This window comes from Octopus bimaculoides, chromosome 22 (assembly GCF_046866305.1).
Source record: "Octopus bimaculoides isolate indiv1 chromosome 22, ASM4686630v1, whole genome shotgun sequence".
Taxonomy (NCBI): domain Eukaryota; kingdom Metazoa; phylum Mollusca; class Cephalopoda; order Octopoda; family Octopodidae; genus Octopus; species Octopus bimaculoides.
In genome coordinates this window covers 22,075,429-22,094,781 of record NC_142949.1, presented here as the reverse complement: position 1 = coordinate 22,094,781, position 19,353 = coordinate 22,075,429, and the positions used below count along the sequence as shown (strand labels likewise).

At 38.0% G+C, this 19,353-nt stretch overlaps 1 protein-coding gene across 1 annotated transcript in view; it reads right to left on the bottom strand.

The window, feature by feature from the left end:
* Positions 1 to 19,353, bottom strand: part of LOC106874287 (EF-hand calcium-binding domain-containing protein 6) — a 149,924-nt gene that overhangs the window by 116,560 nt on the left and 14,011 nt on the right. Inside the window, exon 5 of the mRNA XM_089339577.1 lies at positions 4,679 to 4,751. Within this exon, the coding sequence (XP_089195703.1) occupies positions 4,679 to 4,751 (73 nt within the window). The remainder of the gene's footprint in view (positions 1 to 4,678; positions 4,752 to 19,353) is intronic.

The following is a 19,353-nucleotide window of genomic DNA, read 5'->3' as shown; positions in this document are numbered from 1 at the left end:
GTGCGTTTTACATACCACTGGCACCGGTGCCAGTTATGTGACACAGGCATTGGCCACAACTATGATTTCAGTCAGCTTGACGAGTCTTCTCAAGCACAGGATATCATCAAAAGGTCTCGGTCACCTGTCATTGCACCTGTGAGGCCCAACGTTCAAAGATCATGATTCACCACCTTGTCCCATGTCTTCCTGGGTCTACCTCTTCCACAGGTTCCCTCCACAGTTAGAGAGCTTCACTTTTTCACACAGCTATCCTTGTCCATCCACTAACAAAACTACCTACATAACTCCCAGCACCATCATTACTACTTCTACTACCCTCCATAAACTAGTGACACACCATCACCAACAGTTGCAATTACCACAACCAGAACAACCAACCACCATAACAACAACAACCAGAACAACTATTAAGAACTGCAACAACCATCATCATCAACAATATTTGTCAATTGCCCACCACCACCACCACCACCACAAACAATAATAACAATATCATTAATAACTTCAGTCCTCACCACCAAGAAACACAGCCGCCACCTTGGCCAGCTGGTTCCACTTTCTCGTAGAATTGGTATTTTGGCATAAAAAAGTTCAACACTTTAGCAATACCTTAACTGTAAAATGCATACCAAGGAGAGAGGCACAGTTCACTGTTGTAGGTTATAAACGAGCTGCACCACTGGTAAGCATTTCATTGGTTAATTAGTACTGACTTCAATTTCAAATATTTAACATATAACTGCATGTATGTGTGTGTGTGTGTGTGTGTGTGTGTGTGTGTGTGTGTGTGTGTGTGTGTGTGTGTGTGTGTGTGTGCGTGCGTGCATGTGTGTATACACAGGGTGTTTGGGCTAAAGTTGACAGTTTTCAAAAAAAGGGAAAAAAAACACTATATCTCATGTGGAAATAAAAGTATTTTAAAGAAACAAAAATTATCAACTACATTATGGCTGGGAGATAACAGTTTATTCAAAGTAACTACCCTCAGCTTCTACCATGGACTCAAGATAGCTCCAGAATCTGGTGCATGCATTTCCCACTGTGTCCCTGGGAAGATCCTCAAACACCTCCTTGATCTTGGCCACTAACTCAACCTTGGTTTTGCAGGCAGAGCCATTGGTGTCTTTCTCAACTATACTCTACACATAATAATTTATCCATGAAACTACAACTGAGGGAATTAAGAGATCAGGAATTGGGGTTGGTGAAGTTGTAATTATTCTCTGACAAACACTTCTGACCCTTTCCGGAGGTATGGCAAGGAGCTGAATCCTACTGCCACACATATGACCTTCCAGCAGAAACCCTCTCCAGTCAGGGATTGACTACAGTGTCCAGCAGCACATATAGCTGTCTTAATTGAGCCTAAGGCCCTGTTCAAAGATGTGGGGCAGCATGATTTCACTCTCACTGAAAACACACTCAAAGATCATAACACTTTGAGGGAAATTTGTTTTCATGGGGATCTTAGATCATTCACAGAGCATTGAGCAGCAGTCACGATGTCTGGCATTTTGATGCCTAGTGTGAATCATCATGATACAAATAATTCTTTTCCAATATTCAGATAGCTTCCAGTCCTCCATGTCAGTTAATATTTCTCAACTATAACTTTAATCTTTATACTCTCCAACAGAGATGGATATTAGGAAGGGCATCCAGTTGCAGAAATCATGCCAAAACAGCCATTGGAGTCCAATGCAGTCCTCCATGATGATGATGATAATGATGACGATGATGATAATGATGACGATGATGAGTGATGGCAAGAGAGAAAAAAGAGAGGGTAAATTAAGAGAGCAATTAATTGGAATTAGTAAGAACTTGAATCAAAACTAATAGCTAAGCTGATAATTCAACATATTCAACGCAGTGAGCATTCAAAATCCAATTAAAAATAAATATGTGGTGAGGAAATGACACTATCAGTCAAAGACTACTAACATCATATGAACTATAAAAAATAAAAAGTTCAGTTCAATAAACCAAGCTTAGCAAGCATTTATCATTTATTCACATAATTCACATCAATTCTTCCCACTATATTTCCAGTCTCATTTTTATTAGCTATTTTATTTTTATTTTTATTTCTCAATGACATTGACTGATGTTTCTGAACCCAAACAGACTCTTTAATGCATAACACTAGTTAATTATGACTTGTTTGAATGTTGGAGAATTCATAGTGTATAATTATTTTAACACATATTGTGAAATGTATAAGTGAGATTTGGTTGCTATTTCAAGCAAAAACACAGGATGGCCATGGATTAGGTTGTCTTTGATTATAATTATAAGTGTACTGCTGGATCAGGGCTAACTAGGGGCAAAATAACAACAATGGGCAAGTAGGGCAGGCAGGGTAGGTAGGCACCTCTGCAAACAGACAAGCAGGCACATAAGCATACAGTAGCCTATTTGTAACAGATTTCTTTCATGCTGGGATAAAGCTATTTTGCTCAACTTAGTTCAAGCTGTTACGACATTACTCAGCAATTGTCAAATGATATTTTCCTCCAAACATCAAATTTAAGTTATTAGTTGCAAATTAGATATCATTGTCATTTAATGTCTACTTTTCCATGCTTTGTAGATCAGATAGTATTTGTTGAAGAAGATTTTTTACAACCAAATTTCCTTCTTGCTGCCAACCTTCACCTGTTTCCTAGCAAGATAGTATTTCCCATAGCCAGACATGTTTTTCCACAGAAGACTGGAAACAAATGACCTTACTTGTATAACAGTGGTGCTCATTTACAACCATCACATGATGTCAGGAGAAGAGTTCACGCACAAGCTTCTTTCAGTTTCTGCCTACCAAACCATTGACAAGGTTTTGGTCAGCCTGGAGCTATAGTAGAAGACACTTGTTAAAGGTGCTGCACAGCAGGACTGAACCCAAGTTTCTCAACCACACAGCCACACCTATTTATAAAATACTGGTTTCAAATTTTGGCACTAGGCCAGGAAATCCAGGGAGAGAGTAAATCAATTATATCAACCCCAGTCCTCAACTGGTACTTATTTTATCGACCCTGAAAAGACAAAGGGTAAAGTCAACTTTGGTGGCATTTGAACTCAGAGCATAAAGACAGACAGAATGCCGCAGAGCATTTTGCCCGTGTGCTAACAATTCTGCCAGCTTACCACTATCAACTTTTACTCTTTTTTCAGTCATTTGACTGTGGGCATGCTGGAGCACCGCCTTCAGTCAAGCAAATCGACCCTAGGACTTATTCTTTGTAAGCCTAGTACTTATTCTACCGGCCTCTTTTGCCGGACCGCTAAGTTACGGGGACATAAACACACCAGCATCAGTTGTCAAGTGATGTTGGGGGGACAAACACACAAACATATACACACACATACATATATATATATATATATATATATATATATATATATATATATATATATATATATATATATATATACATATATATACATATATACGACGAGCTTCTTTCAGTTTCCGTCTAATAAATCCACTCACAAGGCTTTGGTTGGCCTGAGGCTATAGTAGAAGACACTTGCCCAAGGTGCCACACAGTGGGACTGAACCCAGAACCATGTGGTTCGTAAGCAAGCTACTTACCACACAGCCACTCCTATGCCTATAAAATATTGACGTGGGCGATTCTTTCTTGTTTTGGGATTCATGGTCAAACGGCTGGGTGGAATTGCACAAAAAATTACACAGGTGTAAAATGAGCCGGTGGTGATGCTGGGCTTTGTATTTTTTTCATAGCTCCCATGGTTACCAAGATAATCTACTATAATAATACTTTTGTGTTTATGAATGAGAAAGGAAGGGATGATAGATGAATAAGGAAGGAAGGGGTGAGTATTTCAACTCTGTGTGAATATGTGTGTGTATGTAAAAGGGGTGTGTGTGAATGTGTGGGTGTGTGTGAATGTGTGTGTGTGTGTGTGTGTGTGTGTGTGTTTGTATGTGTGTGTGCATGCACGTGCAATGGAAGTGGGATGGTTCATCTTTGTTCGCTTAGTATTAGGGTCTATTTCTTGATTTGGTTGAATCTTGGTTGTTTTTTTTTTGTTGGTCAGTTATTTTTAGCCTTTTGACAGAAAAAAATGTCATTCTAAAATTGTTTTTTAACGTAAGCGTGCCCCAAAAAGTCGAATGTTTACACAGAACAGGTTTTACAGCCACATCATCCAAACCGACCGGGTGAAACCAGGCTTAGCTGCTAGTATATATATATATATATATATATATATATATATATATATATATATATATATATATACATGTATCTGTATGTGTATGTATATGTATGTAGTATGTATATATGTATATATCTGTGTGTATGTGTCTGTGTTTGTCCACCCATCACTGCTTGACAACTGGTGTTTGTATGTTTACATCCCTGTAACTTAATGGTTCAATAAAAGACCCTGCTAGAATAAGTACTAGGTTTAGAAAAATTAAGTCCTGGGGTTGATTTGTTCAACTAAAACCCTTCAAGGTGGTGCACCAGCATTACCACACTCAAATGACTGAAACAGTTAAAAAGAATAAAAGACTGTATTGCACCATGCACTAAAATGATTGTGGTGCTGGTGGTGGATGTAGCAATGTATGATAATGATGATCAATAAGAGTATAATGATGGGACGGGGGGGGGGGGGATCAATGACGTAAAGATTAACTAACTTTTTCTTGAATAACGCCTTTGATTTCTTTCACTGATGCTGTGTCAGGTATGCTAGCAATGGCTAGTCGAGAGCTGTAAAAAAAAATCAAGTAATACACAATTAAATACTAGATAACGCATACACACACACACACACATTTTATTAAAGCCAAAATAATTTTCACAAACTCCTACTCAGAGTTTCATGTTACAGTTCATCAGACACCATGATTACAACTGTCTGAGGAACAGTAAAGTGAAACTCTGAGTAACAGTTTGTGAAGAGTTTTCGGCTTTAATGAAAAGCATATTACTCTACCTTTGGTATTCAAGTATTATTTTTTCCACCTTGTTTTGCATTTATGTGCTTACTTGTATGTATGTATGCATGTATGTATGTATGTACGCATGTACATATGAATGTATGTATGTGTGTGTGTATGTACGTATGTGTGTATATATATATATATATATATATACACATACACATACAGTAAAAGCGGATAGCTAAATAAGTATAGAGATAGAATGATAAGTAAGCATATAGGTTGGGAGATAGATAAATAAATAAATAGATAAATAGATAGAAAGACAGACAAAATGTCAGAGAGAGAGAGAAAGAGACAGACAGACAGACAGACAAACAAGCAGGCAGGCAAACAGACAGGCAGATAGACAGTCAGACAGACATAAATAAAAAGATAGCTAAATAGACAGAAAGATAGATAGATAGATATGTTGTTTATGGAAGACCAGCAGTCTCCCATGCATACCAGCCTTCCCTATCCATGTCATTGATATTATCCAAGGGAAAGGCAAAGACCAATATAGCTTGGCACCAGTGACATCGCAACTTATTTCTACTGCTGTGTAAACTGGAGCAACATGAAACAAGTATCTTGTTCAAAAACACAACACACAGCCAAGCCTGGGATTCAAACTCACTACCTCATGATTGTGAGCCCGATACTCTAACCACTGTGACATGCACCTTCATAATGGTAGCCTGGTTAACATACAAAATAGAGAATATTTATCCATCAATGTGGTGTTGGGCACTCATTCACACTTTTTATTATTATTATTATTATACATATATTATTATTATTATTATATACACGCACATAATTACATTCACACAAATACAAATTCTCAAATGCTCACACACATATCCTGGAAAAAAGTAGTTAATACCAAATATCAAACAATCCAGCAAAACATTACAAAACAGTGGAAGCTTTTCTTTATAATTTATGTATTTGTTTAGATATTATCATCAGAGAGAAACCAACTTGGAGAGATTCTGCCATACAATGGCTTGTAATTCTTGGAATATCCTTCCATACGGAATCAATGACATCAACATATATTATTGCATGCATTTTCTCTATTTCTGTTGGCTGAAGAAACTAAATGCAGTTTTCTCATGCACCATTGATACTGATTTCTGATTTGTATAAATGTGCTTCCATTTGCATGAAAAAGAAGAAGAAAAAAATCTTCCAAGAATTCTTTTATCGATGATGATGTTTCAGCACCACCATCACCATAACTGCCACTGCAACTACCACCATCACATTCACCACAACCATAACCACCATTACTATAACAATCGCTGCCACCACTACCACTACCACAATCATCACAACTACTGAGCTTCAACTGAGTATGTACTATCTGTGAGTCTCACCAGCATCAGCACCATATTCACCACAACCACCACCACAACTACACCATCACCAGTACCACATTCACTACAACCATAACCACCACCAGGAAATATCTGATCAAGTCCACCTATGATCAATGACATTCCAACTGTGAGCATATGATCCTGCCTTTTGGAGGCTTTGTTTTTTATTTTACTGCAGCATAGCTTATCAAGGAATCCATTATCCAAAATGTCCTGGTTATGTAATATGAGGGAGATTTGCCTGTTGTTTATAGCAGGTCATAATAAGAAGGAACATCACAGCCAAATGGTTAAAAAGTTATTTAATACAACATAACTGCATGTTCAAGGAGTTGAATTTGCAATCACAGAGTTCCTGGTTCAATTGTGCTGCATGACATCTTGGGCAAGGGTTTTTACTAGAGCCTCACTTAGGTACAATTAATAAGTCTCACTTAAGTATATTCTACTAATGAATTAAATCTGGGTTTCTACTGGTAAGTCTGAGCATACATTGCTGATGAGTTTCGTCTGAGTGTGCATTAATAATCCTTTCTACTAAAGGCACAAGGCCTGAAATTTGAGGGGAGGGGGACTAGTCGATTACATCGACCCCAGTGTTTTACTGGTCCTTAATTTATCAACCCCGAAAGGATGAAAAACAAAGTCAACCTCAGCAGAATTTTAAGTCAGAATATGAAGACATGAAATACCTATTTCGTTATTGCCCACAGGGGGCTAAACATAGAGGGGACAAACAAGGACAGACAAAGGGATTAAATCGATTACATCAACCCCAGTGCGTAACTGGTACTTAATTTATCAACCACGAAAGGATGAAAGGCAAAGTCGACCTCGGCGGAATTTGAACTCAGAACGTAATGGCAGACGAAATACCGCTAAGCACTTCGCCCGGCGTGCTAACGATTCTGCCAGCTCACCGCCTTAGTGTGTTAATAATGAGTATTATTTAAGTGTGTTAATAATGAGCCTCCAAGTATAAATTTCTACTGAGCTTCATCTGAATACATACTACTACTCAGTCTTGTCTGAGTATGTATAATTAATGAGCCTCATTTGAGTATGTAATACTAATAAATCTCAGAGAATGTACTCCTACTGGGCCTCAATGGAGACATACTACTCATGAGTTTCATCTGAGTATATATTATTCATGAGCCTCCGAAGAAATACTACTAATGAGCCTCACCTGAGTATCTGCTGTTACTCGTAATCAGTCTCACATGAGTGCATATTCTAAATGAGTATGCACCATTAATGAGTCTATATGCAATATTGAGCCTCATTGTGTATTTACTACCAATGAGCCTGTGGGCATTGTTAATGAGCCTCACCTGAGTATTTACTGATAATTTCACCCAAGTATTTTTAATAAGCCTCAACTGAGTATGACTGCCATTTTAACTTATATTAGTGAACATCACTCAAATATGTATTTATTATTAATGAACCACACCTGAATGAGTTTGCACTATTACTGAGCTTCAACTGAGTATGTACTATCTGTGAGTCTCACTTGATTTGTACTATTGGTGAGTGTCTCATTACACAGCAAATGAGTTTTACCTGCACATGTGAAGATACTGACAGCAAGCCTCATGTAAGGATATACAAAAGGAGTAAAGTCTATAGCCTTTGTAATGATTTCATTTATTTGTCACCAAGGCAACGGATGAGGAGGACAATACAAAGACAGACACAAAATGTTGGGGGTTTACATAGAATGAAATGATAAAATAAAAATAATTAAAAAAATTAACGTAAGTATACATGGTACACAATGAAAAGGAAGGGACTTATACATAGTATAGAAAGGAATAAAGAAGAAAAACAAATGGTAAGAGAACTGATGACAATATATATATATATATATATCATTGCTGCAAAATAAAATAAAGAAAGTAAAATCAAGCTGAAGATGCAAGCATATATATCTAAACGTGTAGTTATTCTTGAAACAAACAATGTTGTTGCGTTGCAGCGTTGTTGACCCATTCACCCTAAATATCTTCGAAGTCAAGATTTTCTTCCATCTCCCAACGTAAACTACAGATTTGGCAAAGCTACAAATCTACAAATTACTTATGCTCGGTTCTTTTAGAAAGCCAGTAAATTGAATTGGACAATGTCACCAATAGAAAATAAAGTGGTCACAACCAGAAAGTGACTTGCTGGCTCAGAGATAAAAATCAGACAAAATGCTGCACCAGAATTTATTAGAACAGAAGCCTATATATATATATATATATATATATATATATATACATACATGAAATTGAAGATAATCATGAAGAGAAACAAGAAGACATAGTTTAGTACCTCAATGTCTGCAGGCAAGTACTGTTTCTTAAAAATATACTAAATAAATAATTAGATTGATGGAATGATTAAAAACACACTCTGGCCAAATATTATTCACACATTCTTAATGTTCTTCTCTCTTTGGGATAGAATACTTGGAAATACTTTGTTTTAAACTGTGTTCATGAACTGGCTGTCTATGTATGTATACTGCATACATAATAACACTTGCTCACAAATATGAAGATGTATGTATGCATTTCTTTATTTGTTTTAGTTATTGAACTGAGTCCATGCTGGAGTATGTAATCATTCTATCAGTCTCTTTTGCCAAGCTACTAAATTACAAGGATGTAAACAAAGTAACACCAGTTGGCAAGTGGTGGTGGTGGTGGCATCTTATATATATATATATATATATATATATATATATATATATATCAGGAAACAACTTCTATCTCATTCCAGGGTGAAAAACTAGAGGTAGTCGATAGCTTCCGCTATCTGGGCGACCAAGTTAGTAGTTGGGGTGGGTGCGCTGAAAGTGTAGCTGCTAGAATAAGAATAGCCTGGGCAAAGTTTAGAGAGCTCTTACCCCTGCTGGCGACAAAGGGACTCTCACTCAGAGTAAAAGGCAGACTGTATGACGCATGCGTACGAACAGCCATGCTACATGGCAGTGAAACATGGGCTGTAACTGCTGAGGACATACGTAAGCTCGCAAGGAATGAAGCCAGTATGCTCCGTTGGATGTGTAATGTCAATGTGAATACCCGTCAGAGTGTAAGTATCTTGAGAGAAAAGCTGAACATTAGAAGCATCAGTTGTGGTGTGCAAGAGAGACGATTGCGCTGGTATGGACATGTGGTGAGAATGGATGAGGATAGCTGCGTGAAAAAGTGCCACACCCTAACAGTTGAGGGAACCCGTGGAAGAAGTAGGCCCAGGAAGACCTGGGCTGAGGTGGTGAGGCAAGACCTTCGTACATTGGGCCTCACCGAGGCGATGACTACTGACCGAGACCTTTGGAAATGTGCTGTGCGTGAGAAGACCCGGCAAGCCAAGTAAGATCGTTGGACTGGCTCTTGTGCGGGTGGCACATGAGATGCACCATTTTGAGCGTGGCCGTTGCCAGTACCGCCTGACTGGCTCCCGTAGGATTTTCGAGTGAGATCGTTGCCAGTGCCCCTGGACTGGCTTGTGCGGGTGGCACATAAAAGACACCATTTCGAGCGTGGCCGTTTTCGTGCAGGTGACACGTAAAAGCACCCACTACACTCTCTGAGTGGTTGGCGTTAGGAAGGGCATCCAGCTGTAGAAACTCTGCCAAATTAGATTGGAGCCTGGTGTTGCCATCCGGTTTCACCAGTCCTCAGTCAAATCGTCCAACCCATGCTAGCATGGAAAGCGGACGTTAAATGATGATGATGATGATGATGATATATAAGATGATGATGATGATATATAAGATGATGATGATGATGGCAAGAATATTTTTTAATTCAGACACAAGGGTCAATATAGAGATCCTCACCCAGGAACAAAAAAAAAAAAACATTAACCAGCCTGGGGTGTGTTAACAAGGGTGTGGAAAATGAATATGGAAAAAAAATGTGTGCTGACAACCCTGGGGGTGGGGAGGGGACTTTCGGAAAATTCACAAGATCCGATTTTTCTGTCATTAATTCGGGTAAAATGGATATATATTGATTTTTTTTTTTTACGGAATCCCACGTTTTTGGTTATGGAGGATCCGATTCATAAAAAACAAAAAATTCAAAAATCGCATTTTCTAAATTTCATTATGTTATTGCAGTTTTGTGAGATTTGGCTGTTATTTCTAGTATGTGGATAACCTGCTTGAAAAATTTAAATTTTACAAACAAATTTTTTTCAGAATCGTAATCTTCGTATTTTTCTACATATTTTGCAAAAAAAAAATTTTCAGTAAAAGTGAAAAATGAAGGGGGGGGGGGGGGGGGGGGGGGGGGGGGGGGGGGGGGGGATTTAAATTTTGAAAATTTTTTTTTCCGAATTGGATCCTCCATAACCAAAAACGTGGGATTCCATAAAAAAATCAATATATATCCATTTTACCCGAAGTTATGACAGAATAATCGGATCTTGTGAATTTTCTGAAAGTCCCTTCCCCACCCCCAGGGTCGTCAGCACACATTTTTTTTTCCATATTTGTTTTCCATACACTTGTTAACACCCCACCAGGCTGGTTAATTTTTTTTTTTTTGTTCCTGGGTGAAGGTCTTTATATTGACTGGCACAAGGCCAGCAATTTAGAGACAGAGTTAGTTGATTAAATCATGCTAAGTACTTGATTTGTATTATATTTTATCAACCCTAGAAGGATGAAATCCAAGATTGACCTTGGCAGGAATTGAACTCAGAGTGTAAAGAGCCAGAACAAATACCACGTAGTATTTTGTCTGGATCATATGTTGGTTTTGATAAGGAATATTATAGTTATCTGATCAACTACACTACATACAATTAGCATATAAGTAGCTGGGTATTTCACACATGAGTGCCTTTAATGTATAATCATTAAATAGAATAAACCCTGCACTTTGTAACAAAGCTTACCCTTAGAATTACAGGCACAAACCTTCCAATAGGCTAACACCCACATTCACTCATCAGACTTAGATTAATCCAAGGCTGTGGTAGAAAACACTTGCTCAAGATGCTACAGACTGGGATTCTAACCTTCAGTAGCATACAAAAAGGCAACATTCTCCCTTCCTGGGGACTTGTGAGCTATATGATAACCTCAATACTGCCAATGACATGACAAAAGCACCCTGTACACACTGTAAACTGGTTGGTGTTATAAAGGGCATTAAGCCATAGAAATCGCACCAAAGAAGACAATGGAGTATAAATGCAGTGCTTGACTCACTGGATCTTTGTGAAACTGTCCAACCCACGCCAGCATGGAGCATGGATGTTAAATGATGGTGATGATGACATAACACACAGACATATATACATCCATCATATGTATTCGAGGGCGAGTCAAAAATTATACACACTCTTGTTTTTTCAATGTACTTACACAAAAGCAGGGGATAAACAAGTACACCATTTTTCTATATAGTCTCCTTCCTTTCCAATGCACTTCGTCCAGTGGTCCACAAGCTTGCATATTCCCTCCAAGAAGAAGGTTTTTGGTTGGTTGTGCAACCATTTATGCACCACTTCCTTCATATCTTCATTTGGTTAATGGTTTCAATGGTCTGGGTGGACATGTGTGGGTGTGCATTGTCATGCAACAACAAAACTTTCTTCAACAATAGGCTATGGCATTTGGTGCAAATTGCTGGCTTCAGTTTCTTGGCCAGCAAAGCACTGTATTTTGCACTGGTTATTGTATACCCCTTTTCCAAGCAGTCTTCCAGTATAGGCCCTTTTGAGTCCAAAAACTTTAAAACTTTAAAACTTCTTGATCCACTCATACACATTTCTACACAGTAGTGCACTGTCCCCGTATTGTGCTAAAAGCCTCCGATGAATTTCAACACCTGACACACCTTCTGACCAGAGAAATCAGATCACTGCACTTTGTACTTCTTTGATGCACATGGCTAATGGAGCGGCCATGCTTACACTGTAAAGCCAGAAAGAAAAATGGTACAATTCAGCTCAAACTTCAATCACATGACCACAACAGTAGCAACTATAAGCACACATGCACTGAAGGCAGTGTGACAATGATAAAGCTATGTTATGGTGACTGTACGGATAATTTTTGACTTTCCCTCATATGTATGTATGTATGTATGTATGTATGTATGTATATACACACACACGTGTGTGCATATATGTATATATATATATATATATATATATATATATATATATATACACGCACACATAAGTTTTTCACAAGTGAAGAATGTACAACTCAACATAGATTAGTGGTTAGTAACTTTAGACTTAAGGTTAGAAGGACCCAGGGACACAAATTGATATAGAAAAGGAGGTCATGGAAACTCACAGATCCTTCAAATGGGCAGAGATTTAGGTATGTTCTTAATGAAAGTTTGATGAGGAGGAGGAAGAGATGAAAACATTATGACATAGAAGATATCTGGAGTTCCTATGGGATAATCTACTGAGGATGACAGACTAAATGTGTGCCTGGAACAAAGCTTCTACCAGACAAAGAGCGACATGGTGGTGGAACAGTGAGGTCAACAGGTCCATAAAAGAGAAGAGACAGGTTTGGAAAGAGTGGAAGAGCGGAGGAATGTAATAGATGTCAAAAAGAGGGGGTTTAAAATTGAAATTAGAATTAAAATTGAAGATTAAAAGCTGTAGTTGAGAATAAAAAACAGTAAACAAAAAATACACCATATAAAAGGAAAAGAAAAATGAAGAAATAATAATAATAATAATAATAATAATAATCCTTTCTATTACAGGTGCAAGGCCTGAAATGTTAGGGGCAGGGAGTTAGTCAATTACATCGACCCCCAGTGCTTGACTGGTACTTATTTTATTGACCCTGAAAGGATCAGAAGCAAAGAGTACTAGTCCAACCAAAATTTTGGTTGGACTAGTATTCTGTTGAAATGGTATCGGAAATGTAGTTGAATTTTATCCTGGTGAAGCAGCACCAGTAATTAACATGAAAATGCACACCAAGATGCATAATTTGCAGTGTGCATTAGCTTGCAGCAGAAACACCAGTAAGCGCTAACAAAGAAAGATGTGATTAACTGTATAATAAAACCTGGATATGTAAATCTCTGTTCTCCTGATTTTTATTAATTATAAATATTAAAAAGCCCACCGCTTTTTAATATTCTCCCAAAGAGCCTGAGGAACCTGCACAAAGTAGATGTAGGGGTTTTTAAATCAAAGCTGGACCTCTTCCTGTTGAGAGTCCCAGATGAACCTACCTCACGGCAAGAGGTGCAAATGAGGGTTGCTAAATCAAACTCCATTCTTCACCAAATGCCACATATTGTAGGAGGCTCCCTGTAATAACAGTGTAGCAACACGGCGGTGCATCAGCATGGCCGCAGCTCAGTTTCTGTCTACAAAATCCACTCACAAGGCTATGGTCAGCCTGAGGCCATAGTAGAAGACACTTGCCAAAGGTGCCACACAGTGGAACAAACCTCATCTTTTTTGACATCTACTATCGTCATTTTAATTATTTGCAATTCCCATTTCTGGACATCATCATTCTGTTTTGCTTAATCGCTTTTATATTAAGTTTTTATTCATTTCATCTATTGCTTATATTTATTTCTCTGCTAAGGTCAACGTTAACTGGTATCCAATTATACTCCCTTATTCATCATCATCATCATTTAAAGTCCATTATCCTTGCTGGCATGGGTTGGACAGTTTGACCAGGCTGGCATGCTGGAAGGCTGCACCAGACTCCTGTCTGATTTGGCATGGTTTTCTATGGCTGGATGCCCTTCCTAATGCCAAACACTCTGACAGTGCAATGTGTGCGTTTACGTGCCACCAGCATGGGTGCCATTTGTGTGACACCAGAGTGCTTTCACGGGCTACCAGCACGATTGCCAATTCATGTGACACCTGTATCTGCCATGGCTGTGGTTTTGCTTGGCTTAATGGGTCTTCTCAAGCATGACAGAATGCCAAAGGTCTTGGTCATTGCCTCCATGAGGCCCAACACTCAAAAGGAACTCAGCCTCCATGAGGCCCAATTCTCGAAAGGTGTTCTTCACATGCCACCAGCATGAGTGCACTTGGTTTGACGGGTCCTCTCAAACACAGCACATCGCCAAAGGTCTCATTCATTAGTCATTGCCTCTGTGAAGCTCAAAGTTCAAAGATCATGCTTCACCACCTGGTTCTATGTCTTCCTGGGTCTACCTCCACCACAAGTTCCCGCCACAGTTAGAGATTGGCACTTCTTTACACAGCTGTCCTCATCCATACACATCACGACTGTACCAGTACAGTCGTGTCTCTTGCACACCACATCTGATGCCTCTCATGCTTAACTTTTTTCTCAAGATGCTTACACTCTGTTGAACATGCACACTGACATTGCACATCCAGCGAAGTATACTGGCTTCATTTCTTTCAAGCCTACGCATGTCCTCGGCTGTCACAGCCTATGTTTCACTGCCATACAGCATAGCTGTTCACACACAGGCATCAAACAATCAGCCTTTCACTCTGAGAGAGAAGCCCTTTGTTGCCAGCAGAGGTAGGAGCTCTCTGAACTTTGCCCATCCTAATCTTATTCTCACAGCTACGCTCTTGGAGCATCCACCTCCACTACGAACTTGGTCACCTAGGCAACAGAAGCTATCTACTACCTCTAGCTTGCCCCACTGGCAGTTGATGGAGCCTATTTTCTGCCCATTTTCAGCATTTATTGCATGCAAAAACTAGTTTCCTCTGTTAACCTTCCCTTGATATTGCTGCACTTTTTATGTGTCCAAAGCTTACATTAGGTGCATCTTATTGAGTTTCTACCTATACCTTTTCTACAGATTAAGCAGGGCCATCTCCTTGAAGGGATTTGTGATTTGCCAGCCTTCCTACTTACTAAGACTTTGGTTTTTGCTAGGTTAACTCTAAGGCTCTTTGATTCTAGACCTTGTTTCCATACCTGGAACTTCTTCTTTAGTTCAGGTAGTGATTTAGCTATAAAAGTAAGGTCATCAACATAGAGGAGCTCCCTGGGGCAGCCAGTCTTCAATTCCTCTGTTATTGCCTGGAGGACTTTGATGCACTTGATGGGGCTGAGCACTGATCTTTAGTGAACTGCTACTTGTACCCTGAATTCTTTACTGTACTCATTGTCAACCCTCACCTTACTGGTAGCATCCCTGTACTAGGCTTGTACAGCTCTCACCAACCAGTCGTCTATCACTAGTTTTGGCACTGACCACCAGATAAGCGATTGGGGGACCCTGTTAAAGGCTTTCTCCATGTCAACAAAAGCCAAGTACAGAGGTTTATCTTTGGCTAGGTATTTCTCCTGCAGCTGACTCACCAGAAATATAGCATTAGTGGTGCTTTCCCCGGGCACAGAACCAAACTGCATCTCATCTAAGCTAACTGAAATTATTTACCCAGTCAGATTGAAATGCTAACTCATTGAACTGTATCCACTAAAGACTATATTATATTATATATACTCACATAATTTAATTATTACATGTTATCACAATTGTCTGATGAGTGATTATGCAAAACTCTGAGTAAGAGTTTGTGAAGATCTTTTCAGCTTTAATAAAATGGTATAGTTTCTGCCTTTGATATTTAAGTATTATTTTTAACACCTTGTTTTGCACTTATGTGCTTACTTGTGTGTGTATATATGTTGTTTTGTCATTTCACGATCTAGTTTAGCTTTAATGTGCTAAAAATATTATAACAGCTTGACTGTGAGAGAGTCTCATTGCACCCCATTGAGTTTGTTGTGTTGGATAATATTTATTCCTCATGTGAAAACACCAGATTCACTAGCAACTGGGCTTTTGGTGTTTCCACTGAACTTTGCATTGACCAACAGTCAGTATACTGTCAGACATTCCTAACTAGAAACTAGTCTTATCTCATTTTACAATAAGCCATGGACTATACTTCAATATATATATATATGATGCAACGTGTAATTCTTCTAAGGAAAATAGTTGTGGTTCTTATTATTGATTATTCTGCACAAGTGAGAGCCAAATAATTCAGTTGGTCAGCTTGCATTGATACCAACCACACTGTGATATTTAATATTGCTTAGAATAAAGTATATGCAGGACTGAAACAACCCAAACACTGCACACTGTCGATTCATTTATTCTGCACTCTTTTTTAAAATAGCTTTGGCAGAGGATGGAAGAGAAGTTATGATGACCCCTTTCAAAGCCTTCAAGCCTGGCCAAAATGTTTGCAACAGTGTGGACTCTTCTAAAGGTATTAAAATGATATGTAATACAGGAACAGTTACTCCGATAGTCTTCTATGCAGTTTCTGTTAATCCAATTTCGCTCACAAAGCTTTGGTCAACCTGCAGCTATGATAGAAAACACTTTTCCCAAGACAGTGCACGATCAAATAGTTGTTAGTGCCCATTACAAGATTGTAAGTGCAATGTCATCCAAACTTCTTTACTATGTATGTATAAATATATACACACACACAAACATATATATCATGTCATCCCATAAGTTCTATCCAAATTTTGAATAAAGAAAACAAGTGATTGAATGTTATATTTAATTGAAATTTAATCATCAATGTACTTTCCCTGATTATCTATGACTTCCTTCCATCGATTTACAAGCTTTTTTAATCCCATCAATGTAAAATTCTTTTGGTTTCAAAGTGAAGAACTCTGAAATGTCAGTTTCGACCTCCTCCTGGCTTGCAAAAGTTATGTCCCCCAAATGATTCTGTAAACTATGAAACAAAAGGTAGTCTGAAGGAGCAAGGTCGGGAGAATAAGGTGGATGAGGAATTTTTTCCCAACCAAGCTCTTCGATCTTCTGTGATGTGATCTTTGCAGTGTAGGGTCACACATTGTCCTGATGAAACATCACTCCTTTTTGATTCACTAAAGCCGATCTTTTTTCCTTCAAAGCTTGGTTCAAATGCTCTAATTGCTCACAGTAGACTTGAGCATTGATTGTTGCATTAGGTGGTAACAATTCAAAGTGAATTACTCCTTTGCAATCCCACCAGATAGAGAGAAGAACCTTTTTCCCATGAAGTTCCCTTCTCGGTTGTAGTTGAGCTTTTTCCCTTTTACCAAGCCACTGTTTACGACATTTAACATTTCGATAGAAGATCCATTTTTCGTCACCAGTCACAAGTCTATCCAAAAAGGATGAAATAAGTTCGCGAGAATGGAGAGAATAGCAGATGTCAATTCGGGATTTGCAGTTGCTTTCGGACAATTCATGAGGCACCCATTTTCCAAGTTTAGGAACCTTTCCAAGTTGTTGAAGATGACGGTGAACAGTTGTATGGTTTGAACTAAGCTTTATTGCCAATTCTTCAACTGATAATGCAGGATTTTCTTCAAGTAATGCCTCAAGGAGCTTATCATCAAACTCAACTGGACGTCCTATTCGATCTTCATCTTCAAGGCCGAAATCTCCACTTCTGAATTTTGCAAACCATCTTCTGCAAGTTCTTTCATTCAAGCATTCTTTCCCATAAACTGAGTATATGTTTCGAGTCGCTTTGGCTGCAGAGTTTCCCTTTTTTGTACTCATAAAGCATTATGTGCCTCAAATGCTCTTTGGATACTTCCATGTTAGAAAGGGTTTTAATCAAAGAAATTTTCATTCTATTATTCTGTAAAATAATATTTAATTAGTTTAAATGTACACAAATGTATAAAAATAATTTTTAATTCCTTAATTCCATTAGACATTCTAAAATACTAATAAATTTCATTCAATTTTAAAAAAGGTAAAATCGGACAGAACTTATCAGATGACCTGATATATACAGGGTGAGCCAAAAGCCATTGCACCAAAACATTTGACATTTTTTTTGTATTATGTTATTTATTATTAAAAAACAATACAAGAAATCATTATTATTATTCATTTAGTTCATGATGTACAAGTATGTGTGTATTCATCAATATCTTATTTATTTTATACAATTTTAGAAAAATTGAAGTATATCTTTGACAATTCCAGAGTGTATTGAACATATTTTGTGCATGACTTTTGACCCACCATGTATATATATATATATATATATATATATATATATGTGTGTGTGTGTCTGTGTGTGTGTGTCATTATTCAATTTATTTCAAGATTTCTTGCCAATAGAGAAAGAACTGGTTTCTAATCTAGATCTAAGGCTCCTTCACTGGAACTTCAACATCAACAACAGGGTATGTATGTATGTATGTATGTATGTATGTGTGTGTGTGCATGTGTGTGCATATGTATGTATGTGCAGATTTGTATATTTTATGTATGTATTCTCATGCATATAGTTGCATATCTAGACATGCACATATTAAATGATAAACTTCTGGAAAGTTTTACAGATTTTTACAGTTCCAGTGATGGATTGGATCTGTAGTCTTGAATTAGCTTTCTCCTTTCTGGTTTTGAGAAGCTTAATTTCTCGTGATTGGTATTTATGCAGTGTGTTACATATCCCAGGGACCCAATAATTACAGGTATAAACCTGCAGATTGCTCAATAGTTCAGCATAGGTGTTCTCTTTTTCACTGATCTTCAGCTTTATGTTAACATCTGCAGGACAGCTAATTTCCACAACTATGCAGTTTCTCTTCTCTATCCCAAATCATTATATCAGGCCCGTTGTGCTTACATTTTATTGAGGTCTTCACTGGGACATTCCACTAGTATTCCTTTTCATTATAAGTGACTATGGCTTCTACCATATTGTGGGTTTTTATATCTTTGTCCTTGGGATTATCCTTCCGACAGATTTCGTTATAGTGTCCTAGTATGTATGTATGTATGTATGTATGTATGTATGTATGTATGTATGTATGTATATATATGTATGTATGTATGTATGTGGTCCAACCCATGCCAGCATGGAAGATGGACATTAAATGATGATGTTGATAATGATGATGTTTTATACATATATATATATACAGGGTGTGATGGGTAAATTGTTGCCATTTTATATTTCTAATTTCATGCATGTGCATTGTTTGCTTTTGATTTTGTCGACTACACA